Below are 13,983 nucleotides of genomic sequence, written 5' to 3'. Positions count from 1 at the left end.
TGTCTCACACTGTGCTATGCTTGGGAATCATTTGTTCTTTGAGCTCCAACTGCCGGTGAAGATAATAGCAAGGCCTTGCATTTTAAACATTGCTATTTTATTGCTTTTAAAGGGGACACACTACTGGTATCTAGATTACCTCATCTCTCATTAGGATACAGGTACTGTAGGCCGACCTGGAGTTCCCCTTTAGTAGGAGTATTTTATATAGCTTTCTGAGAGATTCATTCACTTACTGTCTGATACTGTGTGTATTGGTGTTGCTTGTTACTATAACTAGTTATTATTATTATTATAAACCTAAGAGTTAAAACAGATTTGCATTGTGTCAGTGTGTTATTTAAAGGTGTACACAACATGTCTAAACCTTGAGTGTCTGGTGGGCTGGACAGTTCACAGGGTCAAAGGGTAAAGAAGAACATGCAACTACCAGCAACCTCCAAGGGGGCAGTGCTACATATACCTAGAAGAGTCCATAATGGGGGTTCAGAAACAGAAGGTAGTTTGATTAGTGATGCTATTTGAGCAACTTTATAATGAGTAATGTTAGGTACTCCCAGCCCTCCTTTTGGCTTGGGTTTGTAAAGAGTATTCTTATTAAGGCAGGGTTTAATAAGGCCCGTATAAAATTCCATATCGGTTACTGAAGGGATCAAAGTTTATGGGAGAGAATAGTGATGGGTAGGACGTGGAAGATATCTGCTTTTGGTTACACAATTTGCCTTTTTTTCTGTGTCTTTTTCTCTTTCTTTCTCCTCTTACTATCATATTCTTTATCTCTTTCTTTACAGGAGTTTGCTGGATATGGACACATTTTCCAAGTCTGACCCAGGTTAGTGCTTACAGTGTCAATGACCATGTGAACTATTGGTAGTAATAGATTTCCATATAAATATTTGTCCATGTAGGCGCATATTCGCAGAACACAGGCCTTGGGTTTCCTTTGCAGTAAATGTTGCTGTTAACCAAAATATTATACAGAAATCAGATTTCCTTTGTTTCACACTCACCATTCTTTCGGATAATGTTAGACAGACAATTTAGGAAACAATGTATGAAAAGTGAGCTAACGTTTTGTTTTCCTTATTGAATTAGGATCCTCATTTCAGATTTAGGCCTAGACTAGTGGTCTCAAAACTGTGGCCCTTGGGCCACATGTGACCATTTGCTTGCCTTTATCCAGCCCTTGAGGCAAAATTCCTGCCACTGACACCAACAATGGGGTACTATTCCTGCCACTGACACCGATGAGGCATAATTCCTTCCACTAACAACAAAAAATGGGGCACTATTCCTCTCCCTGACACTGACTATTTCTCCCCCTAATACCAAAGATCAGGCATTGTTTACTCCCACTGGGCACAGTGTGGCCCCCCCTAAAGTCTAAAAGCCAGCCTTTGTTTGAAAAGTTTGGAGCCCCCTGGCTTAGACTGCAAAAATCACAATTAAAAGCTGGTTGGTTGGTATGTGATATGGGCATGGAAAGCCAGCACATCGCATGGGTGAACCTCAGAAGTATTATTTATTGAGCTTACATTTTAAAGTGCATTGTGGTAAAGTGCAAACAAAAAAGTGCAAAAACAGGCATATCTAATGATGCTTTGGGGCCTCAGTGGGCCCATGTTTGTCACCCTGTGAAAAGGGTCCACTAAAACCTCAGTGACTCAGTGATATATGTCTCCTTTTGCACTTTTTTTGCTAATTTTTGCACTTCTTGTTTGCATTTCACAATTAGGCACTTCAAAACAGAAACTCAATAAATTGCATTGTTGAAGTACAGTGCCTTGCGAAAGTATTCGGCCCCCATGAACTTTTCGACCTTTTGCCACATTTCAGGCTTCAAACATAAAGATATAAAATTTTAATTTTTTGTGAAGAATCAACAACAATTGGGACACAATCATGAAGTGGAATGAAATTTATTGGATATTTCAAACTTTTTAACAAATAAAAAACTGAAAAATTGGGCGTGCAAAATTATTCAGCCCCCTTAAGTTAATACTTTGTAGCACCACCTTTTGCTGCGATTACAGCTGTAAGTCGCTTGGGGTATGTCTCTATCAGTTTTGCACATAGAGAGACTGACATTTTTGCCCATTCCTCCTTGCAAAACAGCTCGAGCTCAGTGAGGATGGATGGAGAGCGTTTGTGAACAGCAGTTTTCAGTTCTTTCCACAGATTCTCGATTGGATTCAGGTCTGGACTTTGACTTGGCCATTCTAACACCTGGATATGTTTATTTGTGAACCATTCCATTGTAGATTTTGCTTTATGTTTTGGATCATTGTCTTGTTGGGAGACAAATCTCCGTCCCAGTCTCAGGTCTTTTGCAGACTCCATCAGGTTTCTTCCAGAATGGTCCTGTATTTGGCTCCATCCATCTTCCCATCAATTTTAACCATCTTCCCTGTCCATGCTGAAGAAAAGCAGGCCCAAACCATGATGCTGCCACCACCATGTATGACAGTGGGGATGGTGTGTTCAGGGTGATGAGCTGTGTTGCTTTTACGCCAAACGTAACGTTTTACATTGTTGCCAAAAAGTTTGATTTTGGTTTTATCTGACCAGAGACCCTTCTTCCACATGTTTGGTGTCTCCCAGGTGGCTTGTGGCAAACTTTAAACGACACTTTTTATGGATATCTTTAAGAAATGGCTTTCTTCTTGCCACTCTTCCATAAAGGGCAGATTTGTGCAGTATACGACTGATTGTTGTCCTATGGACAGAGTCTCCCACCTCAGCTGTAGATCTCTGCAGTTCATTCAGAGTGATCATGGGCCTCTTGGCTGCATCTCTGATCAGTCCTCTCCTTGTATGAGCTGAAAGTTTAGAGGGACGGCCAGGTCTTCGTAGATTTGCAGTGGTCTGATACTCCTTCCATTTCAATATTATCGCTTACACTGTGCTCCTTGGGATGTTTAAAGCGTGGGAAATCTTTTTGTATCCAAATCCGGCTTTAAACTTCTCCACAACAGTATCTCGGACCTGCCTGGTGTGTTCCTTGTTCTTCATGATGCTCTCTGCGCTTTAAACTGACCTCTGAGACTATCACAGTGCAGGTGCATTTATACGGAGACTTGATTACACACAGGTGGATTCTATTTATCATCATTAGTCATTTAGGTCAACATTGGATCATTCAGAGATCCTCACTGAACTTCTGGAGAGAGTTTGCTGCACTGAAAGTAAAGGGGCTGAATAATTTTGCACGCCCAACTTTTCAGTTTTTTATTTGTTAAAAAATAAATTTCGTTCCACTTCATGATTGTGTCCCACTTGTTGTTGATTATTCACAAAAAATTACAGTTTTATATCTATGTTTGAAACCTGAAATGTGGAAAAAGGTCGAAAAGTTCAAGGGGGCCGAATACTTTCGCAAGGCACTGTATACCCGTATGGAAGTAAGGGGAAATCTACCCAATTGGGTCGTAGAAGTAAAAAAAAAAAAAAAAAAGAAACTTTTACAGCACAACACCATCCAAAAACAACAAGATAATGGCCCACTAAAAGATAAAATAAAAATCAGTTTTTCTTGCAATATTTACATTCAATCCAGAGCTATCCTCTGCAGTACTTCTTTTCTGCCATATGATGTCCCAGTCTGATAGCCAACATTATTCAACCCGCTTCCTTTAAAGTATTGTAAAATCAGGAAGGTTTTTGACCTTAATGCATTCTATGCATTCAGATAAAAAGCCTTCTGTGTGTAGCAGCCCCCTCCCAGCACCCCCTAATACTTACCTGTGCCCCCTCTCTGTCCAGCGATGTCCACGAGTCCCTTGGCCGTCAGTCAAAGTCAGTGAGCCAATCAGGAGAGAGAGGGGGCGGGGCAAAACAGCAGCTCCATGTCTGAATGGACACAAGGAGCTGCAGCTCGGCTTGGGTACCCCCATAGCAAGCTGCTTGCTGTGTAGGCACTCGATAGGAGGGAGGGGCCAGGAGAAGGAAGGGACCCAAGAAGAGGAGGATACAGGCGGCTCTGTGCAAAACCAACTGCACGGAGGAGGGAAGTATAACATGTTTGTTTTTTTTTTAAATGAGACTTTACAATAACTTTAGGTCCAGACTGCCCTGGACTTGCCCCCTGCCTGTGACTGGACAATGAATGAAGAAGCAGCACAGGGATGAGCTCATCTCTTTGTCACTCTGTGCTCTCCTCCTATCAGCATGCTTCTTGTTAACACATTAACTAATTGGCTCTTGCGTTACTTCTTCCTGCTCTGCTGTACTGTAATACTGTAAGAGACTAATACTAGGTCAAAATCAGGTGCTTACACTGATTGTATTTATAAAAATACATTAAGTGATGTAATAATGAATACCTAGATTTCCTAGAGCAGTGGTTCTCAATCGTATTGAAAACAGGGTCCAATAATGCTTAAAAAAAAAACAAAAAAAAAAACGTTTACTCTCACACAACAAACTGTAAGTATGGGAATATAAAATATCTTTTGAAATGCTCGAAGGCTCTGGATTGGGTTGGCTGTCACTTTTTTTTGGGGAAGGGAGTTCTGGAGGGAGTTAAGGGACTTAGTGGTGGATTTGGTTAGAAGTCTCGGCAGCAGACTCGGTGGTGATGGCCTTGTAGGAGATTCTAGAGGGAACTGTAGAAGTTGAGGTCTCTGGAGGAGGTTGTGGGTTTTGCATGAGCACTGTCAGAGGCTTGAGGGCACTGCAGGGACTCGGGTGCTCTGAGGAAGGTTGCTGGGCACTGTGGGGCACTGTTGAAAATTAGGGGCTCTATGGAGGGCTGGTGGCTCTGAAGCAAGCTTGGGAGCATTTTAGGGAGCTGGAGGACACTGTGGAGGCTAAGAGCTCTTAGGGGGCCCTGGAAGGACTGTGGGAGGCTGGGTGGCTCTATAGGAGGTTAGAGGATCTGCAGCTGGCTGGAGGCTGGGGAAGAGGATGACCATGGCCGACAGAGGGTCACAGCCTGTTGTTTGAGAACCACTGGCCTAGAGTTGGGCTTTAACCCTTCCCCACTCCATCCAAAACTAACAAACATTTTGGCTGGCATTAGGTTTTCTATGTGTTCTTGGCCTTACTGTGACATTTTTCTTGTCTCTTGCAGTGGTGGTCCTGTACATACAAGGGGTCGGCAACAAAGAATGGACAGAAGTAAGTAAATATTCCATTGCTTTTCCCAAAATGTGATTTAATGCTGCGGAAAGAACATCTTGTACGGCCGGTCACTGATCCACTTTGGCTCGCTTTGGGCACATGCTGAAATTGCATCACGTAACTTTATTTATAAACTGTCAGCCATGTGTGAAGCACTTTACAAGATTACATGGGGAACCGGAGCAGCGTAATACGGAGGTAGATTGCACTTATTGGTTTATGTGTCCCTTTCATGGGATATAGATGAAAATAGATACTGTATATAGTACGTGCCTTGCATCATGTATGTCTATGATGAGTGGCATTGCGTCCAACCCTGAAAAAAGCTATTGTTTTCTCTGCTTTTCATGTGATTAGTATGAACATTTAAAGAGAACCAGTTCCGACTAATATGTTTATGCAACAATTATACTATTTTCTGTTACCAATATTGTAACTGCTGGGATGCTGGCACCAGTAATGGACTTGTACAGGGTACAGATATGGCTGAGCCACTCCTGGCAACGGCTGTCTGCACTATGAGTGTGCACGGAGGGAGTTTCTCTGCCAAAGCCATCTGTAAGAATGAGCAACTCAGTGTGCCAAAGTGGATGACTGTCATGCGCATGCGTGTGTAGGCAGGTGCAGTCTATTCCACTGCAGACTGTGCTCGTCCGCAGCGACGGTGCAAATGGGGGGAGCAAGTTGTGAGGAACTTAGTTCTTCTATGGTTTCCTTGGTTACAAAAGGGCAGCTATCCTTTTGGATGCTGGCGCCCCATGTGACTTTGGCAGCCATCTTGGGTCAGACAAAGTTTGTTTAAGACCCGGCTCCTAGATTTTACATGCATTCTGCGAGTGGCCAGGATAGGAACAGGTCACCCATCTGTCAGGGACAGTGGCCAAACTTTAGGGGGGTTCCCCTAGGGAACCTCCGAGTTTTGTATTTCTGTGACACACGGCCCGGGAGCACTGGTACCGTGAATGAGGGCACACCTGGGCAACCACTAGAACCTCGGGGGAAGGTCCTCGAAACCCCAAAATTTTATCCGTGGTACCTATGGTACTCAGGAGGCTAGAGAAAAAATGTGGAGTAGGTACCCCATTCTGTTTGGAAGTTATTGACCGTAAACTGTTTCGCTACAGAGCTGACCCATGTTTCTCCATTGACTTCATTGGGGCACAACACTGCAAGAGGTCCAAGTCAGCACCACCAGTGATGAAGATTGACACCCAACTTTGCACAACCCTATCTCCTGAACCCTAATCGGTATTGACTTATTTTCTTTTCTCCCTTGTAGGCTAGTGTCTCGGCTACATGCACGCAAAGGTTGGGGCCCAGAGGACCTACGGCCGTGAGCAATTGCGTCTCAAGCCGACCCATTTTTACCATAGGCAGCAATGTTAAACCGGTGTCCTGGGGGGGCCATTTTTGGGTGTCACCCATCTTGCTAGTCCCGATGACATCACACGTACTCTCCGGCCCGACGCGTTTTCACACAACTGTCATCTACTGGGGTTGGAGGATATCAAACAAACTGCAATCAATGCCGGGAATAATTTGAGCCTGTTGACTGTTGTGACACGATATCCTCCAACCCCAGTAGATGACAGTTGTGTGGAAACGCGTCGGGTTGGAGAGTACGTGTGACGTCATCGGGACTAGCAAGATGGGTGACACCGCTGTTAGAGATACTGACTCATGCTTTCATTTTTTAACCTCGATGTAAGTGTAAAAACATGACCCCCCCCCCCCCCCAACTGCAAGTGTAAGGCCAGCCAAACACAGATCGAATCTCAGCCAATTCAACAGGAACTGTTAATGTGCAGGCTGAATTTACGATCGATCAACTTGGTTACTACCAGCCAGCCTGCCAGATTCTCTTACAATTATTGCTAGTAGCTGCTATAGCCACTAGTGAGAATCACTGTTTTCTCCTGGCGGGGGTGGCTTCCCCCGCCTGCCCTTGCTCCCCCCCCCCCCAATGGGAGCAGACAATTGCTCGGCAGGAGGGATTCCCCTGTCAGCCAGCAATGCCTGTGTTGATGGGGGAATCGTGCAAATTTCTTTCCTGCAACCCGTGCAAAAAAAAAAACGCAGGAAAGAAATATGCACGGTGTATGGCCTGATCTTGCCTTTCCTTTTTTATCAAATCCCCCCCCCCCTTTATTTTTTCTTAACCTGGACTGTAAATAGTCTTGGAAGATTGGGGATTTTTCGTAGAATAAGGAGCATCTGCAAAGCGTGGAATGTTGTGATGAAATGGCCTCTACCCAAACTTGGAATTTGTCATGTGAAAGGTGCCAGATCTTTTCACAAGTAATTACCCACTGAGCAGGATTGTGCACGGTCTGATGAACATCCCTCTGAAGGTGCCTGGCTGTTGGTTTTGCTTGAAATCCTGTAAAGGAGGAAGACTTAGGAATTCATATCTCTATTACAGAAGAAAATACTTATTAAACACAACTTTCAAGATTTTTTTTAAATTTTACAATACATTTTCAAGTACGTTTTTAGGATCCAGGAGCTAAAGAGGTTAAACTAAGCTAAAAATGTACTTAGCAACTGAAGTGATGCTGTGCCGACTCCGAGCATCTAATCATGTGCGATCAAAAATCAAATTTTCCTTGCTTGATTGGGTATTATTATTATTTATCTTCACCTTATTCACTAAAGTCTGTTCATACTGCATTGCCGTAAGGGCTTGTTTACACTCGCATTACTCTCTGAAGAGTGATGCACATTCAGAACCCTTTTTAGAGAGCATTTGACAGGTTGATATAAAATGCCTCCTCACCCCCTAGATGCCAGAATACAGCCCTGCAATGGTGTGCATTGCACAGGGTCGTGAGGCATTTGCGGCGCAGCCCTATTAAATTTAAGGTAGAACTATAGGCAAAACTTTTTTTTTTCATTTTGGATAGAGTAAGGGAGGTTTATAACCCCTGTAAGGTTAATTTTTGCCACCTGTGTTCCATAGAGGAGATTTACCTTCACTTCCTGTCCCATATCCATACAGGTAGTGTTAGGAGATCCCTGCAAATTAATGGAATTTCTTGGGGACCCCCCAGATCACCAGAATTAGTGTCCCCATTGGAAGATTTCCCCTCTATTACTTTTCTGGGGACAACCCAAAATTTGGGATTTTCTTTTACTTTCCCTTTCAGTGATAATGGTAAACAGGACAAATAGAGAGGGTGAATCTCCCTAATGGGGACACCGACCGCAATAAAAACCTAACAGTGGTTTTAATCCTTCTCCACTCTGTCCAAAACTAAAAAAAAAAAAAAAAATAGTTTTGCCTTTAGTTATACTTTAACCACCTCCGCCCGCCATGTAGTAAAATGATGGCGGGCTGGCGGAGGTTAAAGTATAATGGGCGGGATCCCCTCTAGCTTTGGACATATAACGTTGCCCCAGTGTCATCGTTCTTCTTCGCCCGCTTATCTGTGCAGCCCCAAGAGTGATGCCAGTCAGTGAAAATTTGTGATGCCAATCTGTACACATCAGTGACACCTTTCTGTGCCAGCCAGTGATGCAAATTTGTGCCCATCAGTGCTGCCTTTCAGTGCCCTTTAGTGCCTGCTCATCAGTGCCATCCATCGGTGCCGTCTATTATTGCATATAAGTGCCGCTCTTAAGTGCCCATCAGTGTCACATATCAGTGCCCATCAGTGCTGCCTATCAGTGCTCATCAGTGCTGCATTCAGTGCCCATCAGTGCGGCATTAGTGCCTTTTCATCAGTGCCACCTCATCAGTGCCCATAGGTGCCGCCACATCAGTGCCTATAAGTGTCACCTATCAGTGCCCATCAGTGCTGCCTATCAGTGCTCATCAGTGATGCATATCAGTGTCACCTATCAGTGCCCATCAGTGCTGCCTATCAGTGCTCATCAGTGCTGCATATCAGTGTCACCTATCAGTGCCCATCAGTGTGGCATATTAGCGCCTTCTCATCAGTGCCCATAAATGCTGTCACATCAGTGCCCATCAGTGCAGCCTATCAGTGCCACCTCATCAGCGCACACCAGGGAAGGAGAAAAATTACTTATTTACAACATTTTCTGACAGAAACTAAGAAACTTTTTTTTTTTTTACATTTTCATTTTTTAAATTAAACTTTGGGTTTAATAAAAACCGAAAATAAAAACTCTGTGTGGAAAACATGATAAAAATGTAATTTGGGTACAGCGTTGCAAGACCACGCAATTGTCATTCAAAGTGCGACAGTGCTGAAATCTGAAAATTGGCCTGGGCAAGAAGGGGGTGAAAGTGCCCGGTATTGAAGCTGGTAATGAGTTGTGTTCGCAGGTGGTAGTGCTCGCTGAATGCAACAGGTGCAACAATTCTTTCCATGGTCACAAAGCAAAGCATTACTGCTGCGACATTTGTATACTCATGGCCACTGCCTCTGCAGGTAAAGAGGGTAAATGATTAAGGGGGGGGGGGGGTGTTAAAGAGCAGCTCAACCAATGGGATTTACCACCCCCCAACATCACATGTGAATAGGCTCTCAGGGCCCTTTTACATGGGCGGACGGATGTCAGTTTTTCAGGCGAACTCCATTGGACCCTTCAGTCTCCTCTATGGAGCAGTGGATGTCAACGGACATGTCTGCTGACAGTGACACCCGCCGACATGCAATCCGCCAATTGATTACATTCAGCTTCCTGCCCTATGCTGCACAGTGTGTAATGTCAAATCCACTCCCCCTGGCTCTGGAAGCTTGGAAATGCTGTGTGAATTCTGTATTTTGAATGGCTGTAGAGGAGAGAGGACTGCAGATAAACAGGTACAACTTATATAGGAGGATTTGTTTCATCTCTGTGTATCGCCCGAGGCCAGTCATTTCACTGGGTAAATGTAAGGGTTTACAACCACTTTAACCTGCCACTTTAACCACTTGCCAACCGCACGCCGCAGGTGTACGGCGGCAGTTTGGTTCTCCCAGGCAAAGTCCCGTACATGTACGGCCCTCGCCTGGGAGGAGCTAGGGGGTGATCGCGTGCTGCCGGAGGCGCGCTCCCTCCCCCGCTCGTAAGCGTAGTGCGTGTGACAGGCGGCTCCGATGGCCACCGGCCACTTGCGATTTCCCGTTGCTGACAGAGGATGGACGGCTGATGTAAACACAACTGTCCGTACTTCTCCCTGAAGTGATCACAGAGGTCATGTGATCCTGCAATATAGGATCACTTGTCTCTGTGATGACTTCACAAGCCCCCCCCCCCCCCCACAGTTAGAATCACGCCCCTAGGGTCACATTTAACCCCTTGATCACCAATACTGTTAACCCCTTCCCTGCCAGTATCATTATTACAGTAACAGTGCATATTTTTAGCACTGATTACTGTAGTAATGTCACTGGTACCCCCAAAAGTGTCAGAAATTTCAGTTAGGGGTCCGATCTGTCTGCCGCAATGTCGCAGTCCCGCAAAAAATCGCAGATCGCCGCCATTACTAGTAAAAAAAAAATAAAATAATGAAAATTACATAAATCTTTCCCTTAGTTAGTAAACGCAATAACTTTTGCGCACACCAATCAAAGTACGCTTATTGGGATTTTTTTTACCAAAAATATGTAGCAGAAAACAAATTGGCCCAAAATGTTAAAAAATTTTGATTTTTACATTTTTTTTTTGAGAATTTCATATAAAAGAATGTGAAAAATATTGTTATTTTTTCAAAATCGTTGCTCTTTTTATGTTTATAGCGCAAAAAATAAAAATTGCACAGGTGAATACCACCAAAAGAAAACTCTGTTTGTGGGAAAAAAAGGACGTCAATTTTGTTTGGGTACAGCATCACACGACCGCACAATTGTCCGTTAAAGTCACGCAGTGCCGAATCACAAAATAGGGCCTGGTCATTGAGCAGCCAAATCCTCCGGTCTGAAAGTGGTTAAATGGAATAATAGTTTAAAAAAAAAAAGGGACAGTGTAAAAAAAAAAAAAAAAAAAAGAAACAGAAAAAAAATTGCGCCCATCCCTCCGTGCTGGCCCACAGAAGCGAACACATACATAAGTCATGCACGCATACTGTATGTAAACATGTGAGATACTGCCACAGAGGTTATAGTGAGAGCAATAATTCTAGCGCTAGACCTCCGCTGTAACTCTAAACTGGTAACCAGTAAAAAAATTTAATTTTAAGGATCGTAGGTTGTCGCCATTCCACAATCGAGCACATTTGTAAAGCGTGACATGTTAGGTACCTATTTACTCGACGTAACATCATCTTTTATATTTGACCAAATTGGGTTAAATTGTGTTTTTTTGCATTCAATTTCATTAAAGTGTACCTTTTAAAAAAAAAAGAACTGCGTTTGAAAAACTGCTGCGCAAAAATACATTGTGACATAAAAAATTGCAATGATCACCTAATATTTCTGCTAAATATATATATATAATCTATATATAATGTTTAGGTGTTCTAAGTAATTTTCTAGCTAAATATACAGATTTTTACCTGTAAACAAAAAGTGCCAAAAAAGGCCAGTTGCTTAAAGCGGAGTTCCACCCTGGTTATACATTTTTTAATAAAAATACCTCCGGGACAGTCAGGGCTAGCACATTCCACAATGGCTAGCCTCTGATCTGTCCCGGGTTGCACTTACCTTTTGGGAGAAATACTTACCTTGAAAATGTCTTGTCCAGCACTGCCATCTCAGGTGTGGGCAGCTTGAAGCCAGCGCGATCCTCTTCCGCGTCCTCTTCCGTCCTCTTCCTTCTTCTTCGGTCCCACGATGCACTGCACCGGCCCCGACGTCACTTCCAGGGCGCGCGCGACATCCCTCCACAGCTTCTGAACATGCCCAGAAGCTGTTTAGAAGGGAATGACGCACGCGCCCCGGAACTGACGTCGGGGTCGGTGCAGGCGCAATGATTCCTGGGAGCGATGACGTACAGCTCCCAGGAATCATTGCAAAAGCCAGGAAGTGACGAATCGCCGTGGCCGCCGAGGGGAGGAAGAAGGAAGTAAGGTAAGTATATGTTCTCTACAAGGTAAGTAAAAAAAAGAAAAAATTGCGATTATCCATTTGTTTTTCAGGTGACCCGGAGCGAGAAGATGGAGGTAAGTGTAAATTTAGGGTGGAACTCCGCTTTAAAGTGGTAGTAAATTCTGTATTACCACTTGTACCTACAGGTAAGCGTATAATAAGGATTACCTGGAGGTACTGTGACTATCTCCTAAACTTGCAGTTTAGGAGATATTCAGAGTGCATGCAGTCAATGACATCATTGGTTCATGCGCTCTAAAGGTCCAGCTTACTGTGGCGGACCTTCAGAGCCCATGCCTCAAACAGTGGATCCCACGCCCATGGAGTGATGTCATCGTGGGATGTCATCGCGGCTCCAACCACTCACATAGCCGGAGCTCGCGAACCCGGGAGACAGACAGGGGGACATGTTGTCAACCCTCTCAGCGGTGACTTTACAGCGCTGAAGGGCTTCCTTTTAAGGTGAGTATTTCATAATGTGCTAGTATGTGATGCATACTATCACATTATGCCATTGCCTTGCAGATTTTGTTTTTGAACATCAGTGGTTTACCACCACGTTAAGTGGCTAGGTAACACTGACATGAGCCTTTACAAAAGGACTACAATCTAATGAATGAAAGGGGCAGGCCAGGGACAGTCAGATAGGGGAGGAAAGAGCTAAACAATGCTGGAAGTTCTCCAGCCAGGAAATGAAACGGCTGCAGTTTCTAATGCACGCTATGAGAAGCTCAAAGTGTGCAATGAAATCAGAGGAAGCAATTTCAGTCCAGGAAAGGAGCCTGGACAACTGTACAAGGCTGCAGCTGTAGTTCAGCTTTAAACGGGTGTAGATGACCCCTGTACATATGGCCACAGCAAATACTTTTATGAATTCTGCAACAGCGGATAAAACTGCATTACGGTAGCGACATTCGATGTGGAAAGCGGAGGAATTTCATCTTTCACATATCCTGCATAATAAACGTGCCCCAGTTTCATGTTGTGATCCCTGGATTACACTGAAAGACTGCACAGGGAGCAAAGCTCATTATATTTCCAGGAATCTATAGCGCCGGGTTACACACTGGATTTTGTTTAAAGTTTCTATCTGGGTAAAATAAAAAAACATATGTTGTACATCTCCGCGAGACATGAACTACTTCCCATAAACACTGCAAGTACAGAAAAGAGACTTCCTTTTTTTTTTTTATCTCTGCCCAGTTCTTCCCTGCTGGACTACGGAACACTTCCACCTATTCATCTCCATAACATGGCAAGAATCTGTAGTCCAGCGATTTTGACTGACTTGAAGCAATGCCTATGGACCTCAAAACACATTAAAATCATCCCAAAGAAGTGCAGAGACGAGTCGCACAAGTGTGAAAGGTGCCTTAGGGTCCTTTCACACGGTCAGCTCCATTTTTTTTTTTGCGTTCAGTCACTTTTTTTACGGACACGGATGTCACTTTTGTAGGGTCCGTTCCATATGTTTTTCATCCATCCGTTTGCGGATGAAAAACGGACATAATGTATGTCTATGGGCTAGCGGACGTTAGCGGATGACATCCGCTGACATCCGTTATTGCGTCCGTTCCGTTTTTAAAACAGAAGAAAAATAGGGTTCTCTTGCATTGCAGAAAACGGAACTTAGCGGAATGGACGCAAAACAGATGTCAGCGGATGGTCATCCGCTAACGTCCGCTAGCCCATAGACATACATTATGTCCGTTTTTAATCCGCAAACGGATGGATGAAAAACGGACATACAGAATGCCCAGGTGAACGGATCCTTAGTGTGCATGAGGCCTAAGGAAAGCTTTCTACAGCCTGCACTAGACTGAGGACCTCATCACAGCCTAGGCACAGCCTAGGCAAAGACTGGAGCACAAGTATGGTATAGGGC

General features: G+C 44.1%; 1 protein-coding gene across 1 annotated transcript in view; it reads left to right on the top strand.

The window, feature by feature from the left end:
• Positions 1 to 13,983, top strand: part of CPNE9 (copine family member 9) — a 525,181-nt gene that overhangs the window by 96,564 nt on the left and 414,634 nt on the right. Inside the window, exons 3-4 of the mRNA XM_082265785.1 lie at positions 792 to 832; positions 5,072 to 5,118. Of these exons, the coding sequence (XP_082121911.1) occupies positions 792 to 832; positions 5,072 to 5,118 (88 nt within the window). The remainder of the gene's footprint in view (positions 1 to 791; positions 833 to 5,071; positions 5,119 to 13,983) is intronic.

Source organism: Pelophylax lessonae (genome assembly GCF_965119305.1).
Source record: "Pelophylax lessonae genome assembly, chromosome: 8".
Taxonomy (NCBI): Eukaryota; Metazoa; Chordata; class Amphibia; order Anura; family Ranidae; genus Pelophylax; species Pelophylax lessonae.
This window is presented reverse-complemented; position numbering and strand designations above follow the sequence as displayed.